The sequence below is a fragment of the Callorhinus ursinus genome, unplaced genomic scaffold (assembly GCF_003265705.2).
Source record: "Callorhinus ursinus isolate GAN/ISIS: 27379988/994484 unplaced genomic scaffold, GSC_fseal_2.0 scaffold13, whole genome shotgun sequence".
NCBI lineage: Eukaryota > Metazoa > Chordata > Mammalia > Carnivora > Otariidae > Callorhinus > Callorhinus ursinus.
In genome coordinates, this window is record NW_027397075.1 from 37,099,769 (window position 1) to 37,122,475 (window position 22,707).

At 38.0% G+C, this 22,707-nt stretch overlaps 1 protein-coding gene across 1 annotated transcript in view; it reads left to right on the top strand.

Annotated features, from left to right (window-relative positions):
* Positions 1-18,781, top strand: part of SOAT1 (sterol O-acyltransferase 1) — a 69,697-nt gene extending 50,916 nt beyond the window's left edge. Inside the window, exons 4-16 of the mRNA XM_025877790.2 lie at positions 1,141-1,289; positions 2,490-2,549; positions 5,604-5,711; positions 7,257-7,539; positions 8,335-8,413; positions 8,928-9,009; positions 9,325-9,370; positions 10,045-10,174; positions 12,352-12,449; positions 13,750-13,848; positions 15,157-15,292; positions 15,897-16,042; positions 17,756-18,781. Of these exons, the coding sequence (XP_025733575.1) occupies positions 1,141-1,289; positions 2,490-2,549; positions 5,604-5,711; positions 7,257-7,539; positions 8,335-8,413; positions 8,928-9,009; positions 9,325-9,370; positions 10,045-10,174; positions 12,352-12,449; positions 13,750-13,848; positions 15,157-15,292; positions 15,897-16,042; positions 17,756-17,812 (1,473 nt within the window). The 3' untranslated portion in view covers positions 17,813-18,781. The remainder of the gene's footprint in view (positions 1-1,140; positions 1,290-2,489; positions 2,550-5,603; positions 5,712-7,256; positions 7,540-8,334; positions 8,414-8,927; positions 9,010-9,324; positions 9,371-10,044; positions 10,175-12,351; positions 12,450-13,749; positions 13,849-15,156; positions 15,293-15,896; positions 16,043-17,755) is intronic.
* Positions 18,782-22,707: the final 3,926 nt, after the last annotated feature.

The following is a 22,707-nucleotide window of genomic DNA, read 5'->3' on the forward strand; positions in this document are numbered from 1 at the left end:
CACTCCTTAGGTGTTATCTGTTGTGCTGGAAAACTCCAAAGAAATCATTAACTCCTTGACCGACACAAGGAGGACATACATTATCTGTTCTATAAGGTATGTGTGAGGCGGGGATGTGGGTTCTTGCAAGAACAGAAGCAGGAAAAAGAGCAAAAAAGCAGTTTTTTTTAAACTAAAGCAGTCCTTTAGTTCCCTTGTCTCAGTTCGAAAAGCCTTCATGTAGTTCCATTAATTATATTGATATTTTTAGGCTTTACTTTTTAAAAAGTCTTAGTCAAACTCTTGGTATAACAGAACCTAGAGATTCTGTTTAGGTTCAATCTAAACAATTTAGAGAAATGAGCATTTATTTCTTAAAACATTTGAAAGACTTCGTTTTCCTTTATGTAGTTGAGTCCTACCAATTCTAAAATACTCAGCTTTACAATTTGAATACCTATAGTAGGTGGCCTGTTAAAACCTGAAGAGAAATAATTTTTTTGCTTCACATTTTTAAAAAACTGGCTATATAAGTTTTAAGATGTTACAGATAGTTTGGGACCAAAATATAACAATTTTATGTTTTGAAAGTGTGTGTGTGTGTGTGTGTGTGTGTGTGTTTTATGGCTAGATAAATATATAGCTGTGGAGGTAGCAATAAACATCGTATAAATGTTGGTATCATACAGAAATGACATGACCTAAAATATAAATAGTGGGTACTTGGGGGGGGGCGGTGCAGGGTTGGCTTGAGAAGGAAAGGGACTTGAATTATATAATGGTGATATAATACTGACCTTTTTCTTTTTGTTCTTTTCCAGATAAAAATTGGAAGAGAAATAAGACTGTCAGTTTTACCATTTTTGTTACTTTGTTTTTATATATTTTTCCTGGAGTTCATTTAGTAGGAGATTACTTGATATTTTGATTTATGCATAAAAGGGCCTAAATTCTTGAAAACACCTAAATCAGCATGTTGCTTTTTCAGTAGCCATTTCTGAAATTGCAGCTTAGCTGTAGAAATCATTTTTCTGTTTTTACTTCTGTGAGCTGGCTTAACGTGGATTTCTTTTGATCCAGCTCCGTTTAAGAGAATCCTTTGGAAGAACGTTAATAATCCATGTGTTCCTGATGTTTTTTTGTTTTGTTTTAAAATTCTAGGAATTGAAGCCATTTTTTATGAAGGAAGTTGGCAGTCACTTTGATGATTTTGTGACCAATCTCATTGAAAAATCAGCATCATTAGACAATGGTGGGTGTGCTATCACAAGCTTTTCTGTTCTTGAAGGAGAAAGCAACCACAGAGCTAAGTAAGTACAGATATTAGTTTGTTTTAGTGCAAACATGAACTCTGATAACGCTCAGCGGTCACAATCCCGACTGCAGTAAAAATGCCTGGATTCACACCCTGGCACCACTTTTTATTAGCTCTGTGTTGCCTTGGGCAAATTAGCCACTTGAAAGGGGGGTTTCTTCATCTTAATATGAGGATTATAACAAGCATGTACCTCATCTAAGACTATGCTGACTTATAAAATAAAAGAGCCAACACTTGTTGAGTGCTCTGCATTTAAACCAATGACCCCATGAGGTAGATACCCTAACAGTCTCATGCTACAGATCAGGATACTGAAGTGTGGGACAGTTACGTGTCCAAGATCACGCAGTGGGTATTGTAATCCAGAGCCTTGCTCCAGAGTTCATGCCCTTCACCACATCATTGTAGTGCCTCCCTGTTGTACTCTGTCCAGTGCCTGTAATAAAGCACAGTACAGTTAGCGGTCCATGTTTCTAATTGGTCAGGCATCCGGAGCAGCAGAGGGAAAGCTATCAGAGGCCCATATGTGCTAATTTGCCATTCTGTGCTCTCTTCAGTTTTATGCCCCAGTGGTCTCTGGCAGTCACTTCTATTCCGGAGGACAGTTTTGACCACTAATAGTTGACAGAAGTGTGGGTGATTGTGCAGAAAGCCCTAAAAATGATAATAATGCTAGATGTTTAGAATGCGAGATATTAGGAACCGGAGGCAACCTTTAAGATCAGGAGGTTGTTGGGGATTGTTGGAAGTCCTTTGACATTAGGGAGGGTGAAGGTCTCATAAATTTTAGTGCAGAGGACAGACCAATAACAGCCTGTGAACTGGAGTATGGCTAGAGGCCTGTCTCTGACCTTAGCGATGTTTAGGAGAAGGAAAAGGGGTTTTCAGTGTGTGATGCCAGGAATGCGTTTCCATAGGGACTGGGCTGTGGAGTACCTTTGAGCGCTGCTCTCCTGAGGTGTGCCTAACATCTCTTCCTTCTCATCAGACCTGCATGTATCTACCTCATTGCATTGTTCAGGAGTAAATGAGATAACATGCACAAAACCCTTGACATAGTACCGGATCAGAGTGAGAAGGTGCTTTATTAACGTTATATGCTATAGTTGGTAATATTCTTTCTCTTATCCATAGGTTTAAATTTCTTAAAATACTTAAAGTATTTATATTTTATTTTTTTGCTCTTCCCCAGAGATTTGAGAGCACCTCCAGAACATGGAAAGATTTTTGTTGTAAGGCAGTCTCTCTTAGAGTGAGTATTTTTAGTTGCTTTTATTAATTATTAGTTTGAATTAAAAACTGTTCTGATTACTAAAATCACTGCTTAATTTATGCATATTTAATGAGTTCTGAATTCATAGAAATCATTAGTTTTGGAACTTCTTGAACATTTGCTGTCTCTTGGTCCTCCTTTGTGATCTTCTGGTTCTATATCTAGTTTCAGAGGGGAGTTAGAATGAGCATGGTTATCTGTCCTCTGATAAATTTCTTGAAGTTGCAATGCAGAGAATTGATTACCCAAAAAGCTAGAACAAAAGTTTTGTAATTAAGTAAACCCCTTCACAGGTGTTTTGGTGTTGCTACCTTCTTGGTATATTACATATTTTTCATCTCTTCTCTGGCTAGCCAGCTTAGAAACTTGATAGTTTTCTCAGATTTACATATTTTAGAACCCTGATTGTGTGAATTTTATGAAGAAAATTAGGCACAGTGAATTACTCATGGTGACCTCACTTGTGAACTGAAATAGGTGTGCTGTAGGTAGGTAATGAATATTTATTTTGTGATGTTCTCTGAGTAGATCATTTATTTATTTACTCAGTCATTCCTCTGAATACTGCTGTAATTTCACCTGCATTAGGATAGGGCATCTGAAATAGTTGGGCTGGTGAAAAATTATCGTTAGTGTCTTACTGTGCTTTTTTAAAACAATACATTTTATGCTTATCAAAATTCACTTTCTGTGAGCCAACTTTATATTCGATGAGAAGGCCAAAATTTTCTGAACATGTTACCTTGTATCATACAGTTTTAGTGTTTTGCCACACTATTGTTTGAAGAAATTTTAACTTTTAGAATCTGTATCTGGTGAGGTGGGGAAATGTAGGCAGGGGAAAATAAATTATTTTGAACATTATAATTAAGATTTTAATGATAGAATTGTACTATATGAAAAAAGTACTTTTTTTTTTAAGATTTTATTTATTTATTGGAGAGAGAGAGACAGAGATAAAGAAGGAGCAGGGAGGAGAGGGAGAAGCAGGCTCCCCGCTGAGCAGAGAGCCCGAGGCAGGGCTTTATCCCAGGATCCTGTGACCATGACCTGAGCTGAAGGCAGATGCCTAACCGACTGAGCCACCCAGGCATCCCTCAAGTGTACTTTAATTACAAAACTTTTTAAAAAAGATTTTATTTATTTTAGAGAGAGCGTGCCAGTTGGGGGAGGGGCAGAGGAAGCAGGGGAAGCAGACTCCCTGCTAAGCACAGAGCCCTGCCTGTGCCCTGCTGAAAAGAGAGGCTAAAAAGAACCGCAAGATACCACCTCATACTAGTCAGAATGGCTAAAATTGACAAGACAGGGAACAACAGATGTTGGTGAAGATGTGGAGAACGGGGAACCCTCGTACATTGCTGGTAGGAATGCAAGCTGGTGCAACCACTCTGGAAAACAGTATGGAGGTTCCTCAAAAAAGTTGAAAATAGAGCTACCCTATGACCCAACAATTGTACTATTGGGTATTTACCCTGAAGATACAGATGTAGTGAAAAGAAGGGGCACCTGCACCACAACTGGAGGGTATTATGCTGAGCAAAATAAGTCAGTCAGAGAAAGACAATTATATGGTTTCACTCATGTGTGGAATATAAGAAATAGTGCAGAGGATGTTAGGGGAAGAGAGGGGAAACTGAATGGGAAGAAGTCAGAGAGGGAGACAAACTATGACAGAATCTTGACTCTGGGAAACAAACTGAGGGTTGTGGAAAGGGAGGTGGGTGGGGGGATGGGGTAACTGGGTGATGGCCATTAAGGAGGGCAAGTGAATTGATGAGCACTGGGTGTTATACACAAGTGATGAATCATTGAACACTACATCAAAAACTAATGATGTACTATGTGTTGGCTAATTGAATTTAAATTAAAAAAAAAATAAAATAAAAGAATGGCTAAAAAGAAAGGCTAGACCCTACAACTCCTGAGATCATGACCTGAGCTGAAACCAAGAGTTGGATGGCTGCTTAACCGACTGAACCATCTGGGCATTCCACGAAACATTTTTATTTATTTATTTATTTATATTTTATTTTATTTTATTTTATTTTTTTAAAAGATTTTATTTATTTATTAGAAAGCGAGCGAGAGAGAAACAGCATGAGAGGGGAGAAGGTCAGAGGGAGAAGCAGGCTCCCTGCTGAGCCGGAAGCCTGATGCGCAACTCGATCCCAGGACCCTGGGATCATGACCTAAGCCGAAGGCAGTCGCTTAACCAACTGAGCCACCCAGGCGCCCGAAACATTTTTTTTTTTTAATCCAGGAAATAAAACACATATTTTATGGCTCAGGTCGGTTTTTATTAGAATTTGAAGATTAATCCAGGGCAATCTAAGATATCCTTGAAAAGGTATGTAGAAGATGTAAGCATACATCTTTGCAAAAGCAAAGCTAAAAAAACTTGTTTTAGTTAAAAAAAAACCTTTTTAAGAAAACATCATCTGGAAAGTTGTTGCTATATTTTGGAAGTAGCCCTGTTTTAATCAAATATAAAGATCAGTGAGGATAGAAAGTAAAAACATTTGTAAATGGTTACATGTATAGACATGTAGGGTGGTAGTTGCATTATAGAAAAGCACACATGTGAATCTTAACATCTTGGAAATAGCACTTAATAGTAGTTAAGTATAGGGAGTAGAATGTAATAGGATTAAAGACAAAACCTTGTTAACATTTGGGATAGCTTTTGTGTTACCTGTTTTCAGTGCCTTTTGCCTACCTAAGAAGCAGTCACTTTTGGCAGGTTTTCAAGAATGCTCTCCATTTGTTTTAAGTGTTTGATATCCATGCTGTTTTCTAGGGGCCAGTATCATTTTACTGGAAAGAGCCTTATCCTAAGCTTTCACATTAAAAGCTTAGTCATGTCATTTACGGTCTGTGCTTCAGGTTTAATATTTTGGGATTCCTGTTGGAGATGTTTGCTCATGATTACTATTTGAGGGTGGGTCTGATCTGCTGACCTGCCTTAAAGACTCTAATATATGGTGTTTTAAAATGGGATATAATTAATTGTATTTGTTTGAACTGTATTTACAGTGAGCTGTTTGAGGTGGACCACATCAGAACAATATATCACATGTTCATTGCCCTCCTCATTCTCTTTATCCTCAGCACACTTGTTGTAGATTACATTGATGAAGGAAGGTAAGACAAGAGAAAGGACGTTTGGCTTGTTGATGAATAGGGTGTTGGGAGTTCTCATGGTATTTCAGTTGTGGTAAATTTTAGTGATTTGGGTAAATTTGCTTCAGAAAATCCCAAAGCAGCTGATTGGAGGGTGATACTCCTCTCTCCCTAAAAGCACAACTAAAAGGAATATTAGAAGTTTCTTTTTCTTTTTATTTATTTATTTATTTTTAAAATTTTATTTATTTGACAGAGACACAGCAAGAGAGGGAACACAAGCAGGGGGAGTGGGAGAGGGACAAGCAGGCTTCCTGCTGAGCAGGGAGCCCAACGTGTGGGGCTCAATCCCAGGACCCTGGGATCATGACCTGAGCTGAAGGCAGATGCTTAACAACTGAGCCACCCAGGCGCCCCCATTTTATTTTGAAAATGGTCTATTTTAATAGTCCATAATTGGTAGTTTCTAGGTAATTTTCCTAAATGGGAGAATTTTGTATATACAGTTTACCAGTTTTCCCCACTATGGTGTGCATTTCAGGTTGATAGTGAAAATAAGTAGCTTATTAGAATTTAATGCTTGAAAAACTTTTTTAAAAAAGATTTATATTTTAGGGAGAGAGAGAGAGCACAAGCATGTGTGCATGAGTGGGGGGTGGGGCAGAGGGAGAGGAAGAGAGAGAGAGCGAGCGAGAGAGAGTCTCAAGCAGACTCCCCGCTGACTGTGGAGCCTGAGTCAGGGCTTGATCCCAGGACCCTGAGATCTTGACCTGAGCCGAAACAGTCGGGACACCCAACCAACTGAGCCACCGAGGCGCCCTGGAAAACTTTTCTTTTTAATATAAAAATGAAATTTAACTTTAAAAATGACAGTGTGGTGAGGTGCCTGGGTGGCTCAGTTGTTAAGTGTCTGCCTTCGGCTCAGGTCATGATCCCAGGGTCCTGGGATCGAGCCCCACATTGGGCTCCCTGCTCAGTGGGAAGCCTGCTCCTCCCTCTCCCACTCCCTCCTGCTTCTGTTCCCTCTTTCGTGCTCTCTCTGTCAAATAAATAAATAAAATCTTAAAAATAAAATAAATGACAGTGTAATAACCATACACCAACTTACGTGCATTATTAGAAAATTACATTTTGAGATAATGGTATAATAATGTATTAGTAGATTTTTGAATTCTTCTTCTGAAAAATCATCTTTTGGACATAGCAGTGATTGCTATTTGAATACTTCATGTATTAGTGTATCTTAGAGTTTAAAATTTATTAATGTTAGAATCTAATCACTGCGAAGCTTAAAAGTTTTATTTTAGGTTATCTTGGGTATCTTATGTTCAAATACTATATTATCTCAGGGCTTTTAGAAGTTTTATTGTTGGGATATATTGTGAAGCAGAGGCTTAGAAGCACCTCTCCCTCTTGCACAACTATTACCCTCATGACCACAATAGATTAATGTTGCTGTGTTTTCTAAGGTTGAGAGTTTTAGGTATGAAAAGTTTTCAGTTCTTTGAGTTTGTGCATATTAAAAATTTCACTTCTGTGCTCTTTCTCTGTGCTTTTTCTCCCTAGGCTGGTGCTTGAGTTCAATCTCTTGTCTTATGCTTTTGGCAAACTTCCCATTGTTATGTGGACGTGGTGGACTATGTTCTTGAGTACACTTACAGTTCCCTATTTCCTCTTCCAACGTTGGGCCAGAGGCTACAGCAAGAGTTCCCATCCAGTGGTCTATTCTCTCTTCCATTGCTTTCTTTTCATGGTCTTCCAGATTGGAGTTCTAGGTTCGGGACCAACATATATTGTATTAGCATATACGCTGCCACCAGCTTCCCGCTGCATTGTTATACTTGAACAGGTAAGGTTTTGAGGGTTGCCCGATGCAGTGCTATGTTTTGTTAAAATAATAATACTGACATTCTGTTATTTTTAGTTGTATTAGTTGGGTCAGTTTTTCTACCTGGTTCTTTGTGCTATTATTTATAAAATTGAAGTTTTAAGATAAATCATCTCATGTCTTAAAATTCATACTAGCTTCAGTGTTCTCTGATTCTTTTTTTTTTTAAATTTTTTTATTGTTATGTTAATCACCATATATTACATCATTAGTTTTTGATAGTGTTCTCTGATTCTTGGTAATGAAATTATATTGAGCTGTTTAGGATGAATTCAGATTTTATTCTTGAACACTTTGTAGAAGTCATTTAAATGATAAAACATTTTTGTAATTAAAAACTCTACCCTTGAGGTTATCAGATTCATTGTTTTGTCATATAAACTGGTCCCATCTGAAAAAAGGATTTATTTTGTTTGTACAGCCTTCAGAATTTTCTGACTTACGTTGGCTGTCTGTTACGACTCTGTGTGACTAATGGGAAGGACTGTTTCAGGAGACTGTCTTTGAACAGGCTTTTAATTTCTTATTGTAATATACCTGTAATAGATAATACTGATAGATGCAGAATAATTTGAATAATAACATGTCCTTCTTTACAGTTTGTTTTTCATTTGCTTTATTCCATAAACGTGAACTTGAGTTGGTGTATGCAAAATTAGGAAATTCTTTATATGATCTAGTGCTGTTCTGGGGTTGCTTATAGGAGATAAGACAATGGTAGAACATTCATCTTTTTTTCCCCCCCTCCTTTTGTAGATTCGTTTCATAATGAAGGCCCATTCATTTGTCAGAGAGAATGTGCCTCGGGTACTAAATTCAGCTAAGGAGAAATCAAGTATGTAAATTCGTTAGGTCAAGGATTATTCAATAGCGTATTTCAACCTTTGGTATTTAGTGGGATGGTGTTTTACATTCTGTAGAAATTATATTTGATTTTAAATATGGAGGATCCATATTGATTTGGAAGACTATCTCACTGTTTCCTGATTATTCCTGTTTTGCCTTTGTACCTACAATTTAAAAACACTGATAGCCAGAGTCTTAAAACTTAGCCTTATTTTTATAATTTATTAATGGACTCATTACCCCATGTGTGCTTATTCTTTGCATTGCTGCTTCAAACTCTAGAAGGTATTTCTAAGTCACAGGAATAGCTTAGTTTAGAGGGATTGGTAATACTGAATCAATATAAGGATAAGAAGTCACTCTGGGAGATCAGGACGAAATGATATGGGCTAAGTGAAGTCCTTTTACTCTTCCCTATTTGTGTGCTTTCTTATTTCTCCCTTTTAGTTTTGCCAGGAGAAAATTGAAGAGTGCCTGATCTAACCAGAGTTTTTGTTTTCCAGAGACGATTCCAATACCCACAGTCAACCAGTACTTGTACTTTTTGTTTGCACCTACCCTCATCTACCGTGACAACTATCCCAGGTAATTGTTCTGTGAAGCAGAAATGTGTTGAGCACTGGAAGTGTAGCATGAGTGTGGTGGGATAAGTAGGCAGGGGCCAGTTCATACAGGGTTACAAAGAACGTAAAATGAGTTACAACTTCCTTCTGGCACGGGAAAGTCCCAAATGGTGATTCTAGCAATCCAATTCGATTACAGTAATTCTTGACAGAATTATACAGGCATTCCATATGCCAAAAATGATGTGTTCTGTGTGGGGAGAATATTGTGAGGGTCTTTATTAAAGTTCAATTACTTACTTTATTTAGAAAACTTATTTTGTTTTTTCCTTTTTAGGACTCCCACTGTAAGGTGGAGTTATGTTGCTATGCAGTTTTTACAGGTGAATTTTTTCTTTACCTAAGGTTTGTTGATTAGTGGGACATGGGGATTCAAATTTATAATAATAATTTAATCTATTTAAAGTGTTGGTAAATTCATGTCTACTGGGAACTCTAGACCTCTTTCTGAAGTCTTGTAAACTCTTTACCAGTACAGTAGATGGTATTTGTCTTGCCAACATCAAAAGTGATTTCCCTTCAGTAAAAGAATTTAATTAAACTCATTCCATTTGGTTACTTTAGTAAGCATCTATGTTAATTCCCCCTCTCCTTATGGTTTTTTGTTTTGGGATACATATGTGTGGGTATGGTCTGACGTCTTCCCCATCACCACCCACTGCCTCACTCCATCAGAATCACAAATCCCAGAAGGTCCCATTTTAAACTCTTGTCTCAATCAGATACCCATTTATGAAATAAGTTCTTTTGTGCTGGGTTTCATGTAGTAGGAAAAGCAGGTTCCAAGAGACTCATCTTCTGGTATGCCATTTGATAAAGGGTTGGGAGAGAAGGTATGATAGAAACTAGCTTGTGTAATACCTCTGAAGGGTTGCAGTTTGGTAATCTTATATACTAGCATTAATGGAATATATATGTGAACATTAGTCTAACGGTCACATACCTATCTTCTTTATCAAGCCATCAGTATTATAATTATATCTCTGTTATATTCCAGGTTTTTGGTTGCTTTTTTTATGTGTACTACATCTTTGAAAGGCTCTGTGCCCCCTTGTTTCGGAATATCAAACAGGAGCCCTTCAGCGCTCGTGTTCTGGTCCTATGTGTATTTAACTCCATCTTCCCAGGTAACATGGGTACTGGTTAATTTGGCCATTCATGAAGTTATAAGGAAAAAGAGCTGTTGCACATGCACACCTTTGATTTTCCTGCTTTTTGCTCTGAAGTCATCTCTACATCTATACTCATCTCGACTTCTTTCCATCTATTTCATAAGTGAGTATACTTCTAGTTTCAGCCCAGACAAACTTTCTGTTTGTCTTCTTTCACCCAAGTTTTGCTTTCTGTGACTGTGGGGAGTCCATATTCATGACTAATCTTCCTGTTCACTATTCAGTTCGTTGTAATCTTGCTTCTAATCTGACCAGGCCACTGATGTGGCCTTTATTGAAATCACTGGTAACCTCCTGATTCTAAATCCGGTAGATGGTTTAGCCCTTATTCTATTTCATCTCCATGAAGCATTGTTTGGATGCTGTTGACCGCATTTTGAAATCTCTCTCTTGCTACTCATTCTTATTCTCCTATCTTTCTGGCCATACCTCAGTCTCCTAACTTCATTCATTCCACTTAACTTTTTTCTAGAGATACATGAGTACCTATTATGTGCCAGGTGCTGAGGACCTAGCAGTGAAGAAGACATAAATGCTCTCTACTCTCTGGAGGCTTTCAGTTTAATTTACAGTTTCTTTTACTTAGTTTTTCTTTTTCCTCTACCTGTCAAATGTTGGTCGTGTTTTCTGTTACCTTCTTTCTTCCTTAACCTTTCTCCTAGACTCCTAGGTAACCCTCCCTGATTGCCCCCCCAAGATTTACTCCAATAAATTATTTTATCTGTCCCTCTAAAAGAATATATATTAAATGCATGTCTTCCTCACTAGGCTGCAAATTCCTTGAGATCAAGGTTTGTGTCTTACAGCCAGTCAGCCAACCACAGTCTTTCCCATATTGTCTAATACATAGTAGATGCTCCATAAATATTCTTTGATACTTTTTTAATAAACAGGTGAATGAAAGGAATAGGCATATAAATGGATATTTACAATGTAGTATAGTATATACTACTTAAGTAGGATAAACAAAGTGCTGATGAACTTTGTATCATTATTGGAAATGACATTTAATATTGGGTATTGAAAAATAGGTGTTTGGCAGAGAAGTAGTGGAAACGTGCTTCTAGATAGTGGGATGGAAGCAAAGGAATAGAGTATTTTCGAATGGCAGAAGTCCAGTTATAGATGATGTTTACAACACTGGGAAGAGAGTCAGAGATAAGTTAACTTTGTCATTGGACATTTTGGGCTGGAAACTGTGTTTTGGGGGGCTGTTTTGTACATTATAGGATATTTAGCAATATCCTTGCCTCTAAAAACTAGATACTAGTAGTACAGCCCTTACCCCTTGAGTTGTGACAACGAAAAATGTCTCCAGAATTGTCAGATGTTCTCTAGGGGGCAAAATCTCCCACAGGTTTAAGCAACTGGTTTAGAGGAATGCATGAGGGTCAGATTTTAAAGGGCCTTGAGTACCAAGTTAAGCCATATAGCTAGGCATTTCTATTAAAAACAGGCTGGGTCAGGGGCACCTGGGTGGCTCAGTTGTTAAGCGTCTGCCTTTAGCTCAGGTCATGATCCCAGAGTCCTGGGATCGAGCCCCGCATCGGGCTCTCTGCTCGGTGGAGAGCCTGCTTCTCCCTCTCCCACTCCCCCTGCCTGTGTTCCCTCTCTCGCTGTGTCTCTCTGTCAAGTAAATAAAAATAAAATCTTTAAAAAAAAATAAAAATAAAAAGAATCTTAAAAAAAAAAAACAAAACAGCCTGGGTCATTTGTTATCTATAAAACCCACCATGGGGCACGTGGGTGGCTCAGTTGTTAAGCGTCTTGCCTTCGGCTAGGGTCACCATCCCAGGGTCCTGGGATCAAGCCCCGCATCGGGCTCCCTGCTCAGCTGGAAGCCTGCTTCTCCCTCTCCCACTCCCCCTGCTTGTGTTCCCTCTCTCACTGTATCTCTCTCTGTCAAATAAATAAAATCTTTAAAAAAAAAACAAAACACCCACTTGGAATTTAGTGCTTTCTAAAAGTAAAATAACTTTCAAAAGAACACAGTGTCGTCCCTTGGATGGGTAAGCTGGAACAGTAACTTTTATTTTACAGAATAATTCCAGCTAAGCATATGATGACATAAAATTAACTGCTTTGCATGAGCTATTTGGAAAGACTTTTAATATTGTTAATCTTATTTTTAGGTGTGCTGATTCTGTTCCTCATGTTTTTTGCCTTTTTGCACTGCTGGCTCAATGCCTTTGCTGAGATGTTACGCTTTGGTGACAGGATGTTTTATAAGGTGATGTATACTTGGCCTTCTCTTTCTTTTCACATTTTATTTATGCACTTTTGTCCTCATTGTTAAGTATTTGAGCATTGTTGAGCATATGTTTAATGTAAACACTGCGAAGTTCTTTTTCCATGAGTTTTACCAATATTAAGTCTGAGATTCTGATGTTGATATACTTAGCACAGCCTCATAGCCTTATCTTCTACCTCTAATACCTGCTCCCTTAAGAAAGCATATGGTTTCTACTGGATCCTGTATTGGCGGGAAAGCATGTGTCCACAGGGCATCATGAGACTCTGCTGATCATTCATTTGAAATTGGCTGTCTGGTGCTATAGGAGTGATCTTAGCAAATTATTTAAGACTCTTGAATAGTTTATACAGGAAATAACTTTTCCCTCCTTTATTTTGAAAGGCATTAATTATACTTAAAATAGTTGGAATTAAGTTCTAGACAAGAGCCAGGGTGTTTATAGTGTTCTGTAATCCTGCCTAAAGCCCTCTAGGGTTTTGTTTGTAGTGGTCTGGCAACACCCAAAGCTTTCCACTCCTTTCTCAGAGAAACGGGGTGTGGGTTGCAGACTTTAGCTGTCTGATTCCATGGGTCTGATCCTAAAGTAGGGAGGGATTTATTGCAGGTAACCATTGTCTCACTCATTGTACAGTGTAAATTTTGTCCTTTATGGTACCAGCGGGACAGCTCTTTAGGCTTAGCACGTTAAGCCTATAGGACCCTAGAATTTTCTCCCTGTGTTTTAGCAAGGTAAGGGGATTTACTGATTGCTATTTAGATGAACCTTAGATTTAATGATTCTGTATGTTCTGTATCTTCCATCGTAACTTTTTTGATAATGAGACAGAATGAAGTTACAGACTTCATCATCTGTAGATTTAAAATTCGTGTCATATATTGAGCATTAATAACCAAAATGCCATTTAAGATTTTTCTGACTTCAGTGTATGGACTAACAAATTATCATGACACACTCTGGATATTATGTTGTGTGTGTCTGGTCTTTAGGAATACTCAGGGGCTGGGGCACCTGGGTGGCTCAGTCGGTTAAGCGACTGCCTTCGGCTCAGGTCATGATCCCGGGGTCCTGGGATCGAGTCCCACATCGGGCTCCCGGCTCAGCGGGGAGCCTGCTTCTCCCTCCGACCCTCTCCCCTCTCATACTGTTTCTTGCTCGCTCGCTCTCTAATAAATAAATAAAATCTTAAAAAAAAAAAAAAGGAATACTCGGGGTTTTGCATTGGTTCTGTGTGTATGTGTATATGTGTAGTTCTAAATCTTTGCTTTTTTTCCTCAGGATTGGTGGAACTCTACATCATACTCTAACTATTACAGGACCTGGAACGTGGTGGTTCATGACTGGTTGTATTACTATGCTTACAAGGACTTTCTCTGGGTAAGTGGCAAGATAGAGTTGATGTTCAGGAAATGGAGATCCTTTTCCAGAAAGTATTATTATTGTGCAGCTGGAAGTGGTCTTCAGTTCTCTGTGGGCCATTTCTGCCTAAGAAAGCTTATACTTAGATCTCATCACCATACATACTGTTCAAATACCACAGTTGTGTTCTGGGCTGTATTTTACATGATTACGAAGTAAGAACGCATGGAGGCATCTAGAGAAGGTGAAATGATCCACCAGGAATGGATCATTTCTTACGAATCTCATTGTCAGTGAGATAATCTCCCTCTAGCTTTTTTGTTTTTTTGGTTTCTTTGCTAAAGTAGGAAACACTTAAGTCTGGATTTATATCTTTCCAACTGGTGGTATATGTCTTTGAGACATTCTTTAGAACAGAATGTATGTAAACTGGTGACTCTCATGAATGATTATCCCTCTGGATTGCAGGTTTTAGTTATTAAGTAAGTCACTATTTGGCTAAGTGATAGCAAGACATGGTGCAAATAGTGCTGTAGTCGAGTGTTCTTTCATTCGTAAGTGTAGTGTCACTTATGGACACAGCCTGTTGATTCTTTCTAAATCATAGTGAAAATGGAGAAGATGCCTGCCTTATCCACCATACGGCGTTACTCTAAAGGTTGAGATTCGATGTGTTCATTTATATGTGAAAACTGTTTTGTTTACTGTAGTGACTTACAAACATAGGATACAAATAGGTTTTTGAAAATATGCCCAGTTCTTTCAACATTCATGGTTTTGACAATACCTCATTTTAGTAAAATAAGGATTTGAAAGCATAGATGTTTTTTGTAATTATTTACTACATTTGGTTTAATCCAAGGAGTAGATTGGAAAAAATCAAATATAAACATAATTAAATAGGTGCCTTTAGCATGGGATAATTATAAGTCTTATATACAGTTGACTCTTGAACAAGGGGGATAGGGGTGCTGACCCTCCCACACAGTAAAAAAATCTACATATAATTTTTTGGCTTCCCCAAAACTTAACTAGTAATCACCTACAATTGACTGGAAACCTTACTGATAAGGTAAATAGTTGGTTAACACGCATTTTATGTGTTCTATGTATTATATACTGCATTCTTACAGTAAAGTAAGCTAGAGAAAAGAAAATGTTGATAAGAATGTCATAAGGAGAAATACATTTACTGTACTGTGCCGTATTAATTGAATAAGTGGATCCATGCAGTTCAAACCCCTGTTGTTCAGGGGTCAGCTATATCTAGTTTGGGCTTAATTACTTTTTAAAAAATTACTGTTTCATGTTCTCCTTTTACCCTAGTTTTTCACTAAGAGATTCAAGTCGGCCGCCATGTTAGCAGTCTTTGCTGTTTCTGCCATAGTGCATGAATATGCCCTGGCTGTTTGCTTGAGCTTTTTCTATCCAGTGCTTTTCGTGCTCTTCATGTTCTTTGGAAGTAAGTATCTTGGCGTGCTGTGAGTACCGAGCATCCGGCTAAAAGAGAAATTTATAGAAAATGAAGTCTAAGGCAGGGTGGACAGCTAGATTGTAGCAATACCATTTCAAGGCAGTGTTTATCAGATGGTCACAGCATTGACTTTGAGTAATTAAACCACGCTCTGTCGCAGGATGCTCATCCTTTGAAGTAGAAAAATGAACTTAAATAGCCTCTTGAAGACTAATGATAACACTGATTTGGGAGGTCATGAAGACTACAAACAACTTCCGCACTCTGTCAGTGTTCACCCCTGAAAAACGTGGACCCTTGTTTGGGTGGGTGGAGGGAAGGACAAGTTCAAATACGAATGAGTCCATGACATATATTCACCTGCTCTGGATATTCTCTGATTTTCAGTTAATCACCAATTGATAAATTTCAACACCTGAAGCTTCATTTTTACTTACAGAGTCAGTGGCCAGAATAAACCTGTATACCCACCGTTGATGCTCATTGTGATAATTACATAAGTACAGCACATATCTGAGGCCCCTTGTTTCCTGATAGATGATGTTTGGATAACTATATATATATATATATATTTTTATCATTCTAACTTTAGTGGCTTTCAACTTCATTGTCAATGACAGTCGGAAAAGGCCAATTTGGAATGTTATGATGTGGACTTCCCTTTTCGCGGGCAATGGAGTCATCTTGTGCTTTTATTCCCAAGAGTGGTATGCACGTCAGCACTGTCCTCTCAAAAACGTGAGTCCTTGGTTAGGCTGGAGTGGAAAAGTAACGTTTTGGTCCCCTGATCGTGAGGCTTGGTAGGCAGTATTAAGGAGAAGAAGAGGAGTAGAGATGATGCTGAATTAATGTTAAGGGGAGGGCAATAAGGAGTGAAAGGGTTAGCTTATTATCTGATCTTACTGCACTGGCTTTGAAAGTTTTCTTTGGTTTTCTTTACATTGAATGCTCCTAGTTCTTGGTGTTTTTTTTTTTTTCAAGTGTCTTCTAATTTCCTTCCTGTGTCCTGAAAATGTAGGTGTTCTGCAGGGTCTTCTCAGTGGCATGTGTATGCTCCCTGCCACCACCTACACAGATACATATTTCTTACCTCTTCCTTCCCAAAGTAATAAACTCTGTAAAAATGTTCAGCCACACTCATATGCCTAAGATCCCATTTCCCTTGATCTTTGTTGTTGGGGTTGTTTGTAATTACGTAAGAGTCTCGTTTTTTTTTTTTTTTAAAGATTTTATTTATTTATTCATGAGAGACAGAGGGAGAGAGAGGGAGAGAGAGAGAGAAGCAGAGGGAGAAGCAGGCTCCCCAGGAGCAGGGAGCCCGATGCGGGACTCGATCCCAGGACCCTGGGATCACGACCTGAGCCGAAGGCAGACGCTTAACCATCTGAGCCACCGAGGCACCCCCGTAAGAGTCTCATTTTTAAAACTTCTAGTTGCATACAGATAACTCCCAAATATTTAAGGGGTGCCTTCTTGGTATATCTATTTCTCACAGGTACCCACAGGTATCTGAAGACACCTATAGGCAAATTAATGTTTCTCTCCCAAATTTCCTCCTACTGTCTATCCTGTTTTTCTTATGTTGCCCTAATGCCCCCTCCTTATTTCCTCTTTATGCCGTTTGTGCATATGAGCTAGCTGCTTTGGTCTGCCTCTGGTTATGGTGCTCTCTGCACTCGGATTCCACCTGTCAGATTTTATTTTCTCAAAATCCACTTCAGATGCAACATCTTCCAGCTTTTTCAGATTCTTTTTTTTTTTTTTTTTAAGATTTTATTTATTTATTTCACAGAGAGAGTTAGCGAGAGCAGGAAAACAAGCAGGGGGAGTTGGGAGAGGGAGAGGGAGAAGCAGGCTTCCTGCGGAGCAGGGAGCCCGATGCAGGGCTCGATCCCAGGACCCTGGGAGCATGACCTGAACCGAAGGCAGACGCTTAATGACTGAGCCACCCAGGCGCCCCGGGTTTTTCAGATTCTTGCTCCAGTTTTTTCCTCTTGCTGAACTTTCATAGTGCTTCATCTGTTCTCATTTAGATAATTTGGTAATTCTAAACCTTGTATTATAGTTTGTATATATATTTTATCATCCTTTTACCCTTCTACAATTTAGATGTTAGGCCACTAACAGTAGGTCTGTGCTAAAATAAAATGCAAGATCCAAAAGAGAGGTAGTGCCTGTTTGGAATTTGGTCAGAAGTCCGTGGTGTGTAGAATTTACTGGACTTTGAAAGCTTTGTGTAACACTTCTAAATCACTGTAATCTGTGTTGTAGATAAAAATAATGAACATCTTTTGAATTAGCAAGCTGCTTATAGCTTAAAGGTTACTGAAATGCTGGGAGACATTGTAGAGGTGTGCAGTTTATAAAATTAACACCCCCTGTATACCCCGACACCTCGTGCACATGTGCGTGTAAGTAAACTACTCTTCCATTCTTCTTTCCCCATTGAAGCCCACATTTCTGGATTATATCCGGCCACGTTCCTGGACTTGTCGTTACGTGTTTTAGAAGCTTGGACTTTGTTTCATTCCTTGACACTGAAGATGGGTATTCTGCCTGATATGGGGCCAGCATCTGTTTCCAGCTGTTACTGAAGTTATCTGTGGTATTTGGATCACTCTGCGCTTTACAGATGGCTTGCTCCATTCCTAGGTCAGCTGAGATGTTGCAAGTTTACTGGAATCTTGTGCACTTAAAGCAGTACTTTTTTTTTTTTTTTTTTTTTTTTACCTTTTTGGGAGAAGGAAGACTTACACAGCTGACATAATGACAGATTTTTGCTGGGTTTTTGTTTTTTGACTCCCATCTAAACATTGTGACTGAGCACCATGTTTCCATGGCCACTGACTTAGCCAAAACACTTATGAAGAAATCATTTAAATATTTCAGGCTCCGAAATTTTTTTCAGGCACACTGTTGGAATGTATGCTAATTAACTATGTACTTAGGAAAGAAAAGAAAATAATGTGGAACATTTTGTTATCTCTAGTAGAGCGAAAATCTCTCATTTCCAGAGATAATCTTGTTATATATCCTAATTGTATTTTTTTTGGAAAGAAGTTCAGTTCTACTCAATTTTTACCTTGTTTTCTCTATAAAGTGTAGGTCATGATTTTTGTGAAGCAAGATTATACCTTTCACCTTGAATTCTTGAGTTTACATCCGAAATCTTACATAGTGAGGGAACAGAAAGAAGTGCACAGGACAAAGAAAAGACATTTCCTTTTACAACTTCCAAAGTAATTTTTAAAAAAGACTTGCTGAGTCAATCATATGTTTAAATTATTTTATCGTGGAACTTATGTGGAAGATAACTTTTTTTTTGTTTAAACTTTAATAACTTTTGGGAAGTTATTTAGAAGTACCCTTTGGTAAACTTATTGTTTAATAAATACTGACTTGAAATAGTTGGCAGGCTACTAAGTCTGTAACATCTAAGTATTAATCACCTCCATTAATATTAAAGTGATTTTTAAAGATCAGAAGCTAGCTTCTGCACTGCTCAATTATTACACTTTTAATGGTAGTATACGTTAGGTGAAACAAATTAATATGTGATCATTTTCAAGAAAATGTACTCTATATGTGATGTTTCCATGTTATAAGATGCCCGTTGCTAATACAGTATGGTGTGCAGGAATTATTTTGTTTGTGTGTGTGAGGTGTGATTATGTTTGTAAAGACGGACCATTGAATGGCCTATCAGAGACCATGGAGTTGAATTTTCCACCCAGAGAAGTGAGACTTAAGAATTACCCAAAAGGTGATTTTCATTGGGAGTAGCCAACTTGAGAAGCTTTGTTGGTATTCTAATAGCCCTACTTCCATCCAAAAAGTTTCGGGACATCTTTTTAGAATTGTTTTGAAGTCAGTTTGAGTGTCAAAAGAAGGAGAATCGAGTTTCTTAGTTACAACTTAATTTGTACCACAAGTACCCGGCTTCATTACCCATTTTCTTTCATCAGGACCTTTGATCCAGATGAGTTTAGGCAATTTTCAAATATAAAATCCAACTTTAACAGACAAAAGTGCATGTGACATGAGGTCATTTCTTAAAAAGTAGTTCACATGTTCTCAGCAGTAATTGTCTGTACAGTGGTGTTGTAATTGTGATGGAGTCATAACCTCCAAACAAGACTGCTTTAGTACATCTTGTAATCTCTGGTATTTTTATTAAAAATTAAAATGACTCAGTCACTTGAATTTATGGGACTACATTTTAAATATAATGAGGGAGTTAAGAAAACCAGATTGGTCTAAGACTTTTATGAATAAGTCATCGACTGAAGGGAGAGAATGGAACTCTTTGATCTGTATTTCTGTTAAGTGCTGTAAATGTTACATTTTCATTGCTCATTGATTTTGTTGCTCTGTATTGATTCTGAATATTGTATTTGTAGGACTGATGAAGGCTGGTGAGTTTTTTTGTTTGTTTTAGCTCTCATCTTCCCTTTATTAGTGTTTTTTTTCCCCCTGCCCAAGACCTTGAGGTGACAACAAAAAATGTTTAAAACTAAGGACTCTTTAGAACAATAAGACTGCCCTAAGAAGTTTTCACAAACACTTAAAGGAATAGTTACTTTCAGTGACAGAAACTAGTTTGATAGCCATGATCTTACTGCTAGCCGCTCTTAGCAAAAATCGTTTTATTTAAACCACTACCTACACTCCTAAATAAATTAAAACTTCTGATGTGTTTCAGGAAGATTTATTGATTTTTTCCCCCTCTTTTGCTAATAGGAGTGAAAATTAGTTACAGGATGATACTTTTTTTCCTTCTGAAAAGAAAAGACTTTAAAACTTCTTTCCTGTAAGAAGTATTAATGATAATAGCCATTATTGTGGGTGTTTTCTCTAAGACAACAGCTGTGTCTCAAACTTTGTTTTGAATCTGTTAGATGGTTTCATTCTCAGTCTTGGATAGTGAAGGAAAACGGAGCTGTTTGTTTTTTTTGGTGGATTAATCTAAAATTGCCCAAGTGAAGTGGCTTGCTTTACGTTAGAATTTAATTAGAAAATTCAGGTTGCTTTTAACCTTTCAGTAACTACATTTTGCTTTTGGAAGCATGAGTGGGGGAAATGTTTTTTCCTTTTAGTTGTAGGGTAAGAGTGGGTGACATTGGCAGATGAAGAAGGTACAGTAAATACTCTATAATTGCAAACACAGATCATGTTATACAAGTCATTGATTTAGTGTAGGCAGTTTTCATTGAATTTTAAAATTATACCTGGATAAAAATGGAATCCTGAATTCTTTATAGAAAGCCTAATAGAACATTATGTGTTTAAAAGGTTGGTCATGTGGCTTATGTAGCCTAAAAAGATCTAATTTATGAATTGTTGAGGTCTTTTATGCAAAAAGATGTTTGTTTTGTGTGGTTATGAGTAATTTTGAGTAAAGTTCATTATTTTGTATGGGGAAAAATAAGGTAAACTAACACAACTATAGTAACCGGGTGGCCTGATGAGTATTGTTTTAGTTATGAAACCATAAAAAAAGATTGTTACACTTAAGCCCAGCATGCAAAACAGGTAAAATATAGCTGCTTCTGGTTGAGATTGGGACGCAGGGCTGGAGTCCTGTTGTTTGGGACAGCCATTTTCTCCTATTCCCAAATACCCAGTGGGAAAACCACTGGTGCAGCAAAAAGGCATGCACAGATGTTTAAGATGGCCCCATCCTTACTAGCAGTGTGACAATGGGCACAGTTGCTTTGTTTATTAGAGCCACAGTTTTACTCATCTGTAAAATGGGGGCAATAACTACCTCAAAAGGTTGTTGCAAAACACTGGCCCTGGCAGGAAAAGGGCCTCATTATCTTCTTACCGTCCATAAATTCTAAACCTGAATCCTTACTATCTCATTGGAATCTTTTAAAAATGTGAATGTTTCAAATGCACACTCCTGAGAATATGTGCTTTATTTAAATAGACTCGCGATGATGTGAGTACCTGGACTGATAAAATGAGCACTCCCATAATGGGAGTGACAAGATGGAACAGTCCATAATGGAACTGACAAGAATTTAACAAGATTATCAAAGGCACTTCTGTTTCCACCTCCAAAATTACTTTCATAATTATCTGTTTAGCATAAGGGTAGGCTTCTAAAAGAAAAGCATGTCTACCTTTGCCTAGGTATTTAAGTGTTAGAACTAGTGTGTATACTTTATAGTTAAATTTTAGAATTTATGAAGAGGAAGGAAACTAATGAGGCCTTAATTTTGCCAGTTATAAACAATGCTTATAGTCTTAATGGAAGGTAGTTCATACTTTTGTTAATAATGTGTAATGGACTTGCTTACTAACCCTGTGCAAAATTTTATGTGACTTACATAGTTTTTATAATACAGTTTATATATGTGTGCGTATATACTATTGGAGAAGGATCTGTCTTGGTCACCGTTTTACGTATCTTAAACTCTAAGCTTTATGTTTATGGCTCAGAAATTGAAGAAACTGGGACGTAAAGGTTCTGAAGAATAAAATGAGTATTACTAGTAAAGCTTATATAAGCATTCGAGTAGTTTCTAACATCACTAAAGTTTCTATCAGGTAGTAGAATTTTGGAACTCTGTTTATAAAGGAGGTAAAACATGGCTTCAACTCTGGTTGAAATGGGGAGAATGGAGTCCTTTTTGCTTGGTCCGCCCACGCTCTTTCTCACCCTAAATTTAATGTCCTGCTTGAACATCAGTAATGATAAAACTGGAAAGCTGTACAATCTATATAATCTATGAAGTCCTTTTAATAAAGTTCCCACTTTTTTTCTGTAAAGCATAAAGACTTTTTTTTTTTTTAAGATTTTATTTATTTGACAGAGAGAGACAGCGAGAGAGGGAACACAAGCAGGGGGAGCGGGAGAGGGAGAAGGTGGCTTCCCACCGAGCAGGGAGCCGGATGCGGGGCTCGATCCCAGGACCCCGGGATCATGACCTGAGCCAAAGGCAGACGCTTAATGACTGAGCCACCCAGGCTCCCCACATAAAGACTTTTTAATAGCTAATTTGGTTTTGAGAAAAAGGGTTAATCTCAGAAGTGATAGTTTAAAAAAAAAAAAAAACCAAACAACTAAAGCTGCCTCTTCTGTATTCCTTTTTTTCTAAATGCTTCCTTCTTTCTAGCATTCCCAAGGGAGTGCTAACCTTTAAGCTAGCAGGTCATCCCCTGTGCTGTGGGTTCGTTTGTTTTAGTGAAGTGGTAGGTGTGCTTTCTCATGGTTCTAACTAACTCTGAGACGTGAGGCAGTTTGTGCATCTGGTCACTTAGGGATACAGTTTGAATTCCCGTGTGCCAATGTGCCAGTTCTTGGGTGAGAAGAGCGCTCCCTCTCCAGCCACGGCTCCGCCATTTGGGCCTGTGCAGCTGCTTCCTTCCTGTGTCTACACTTGTCCAGCGTGTGC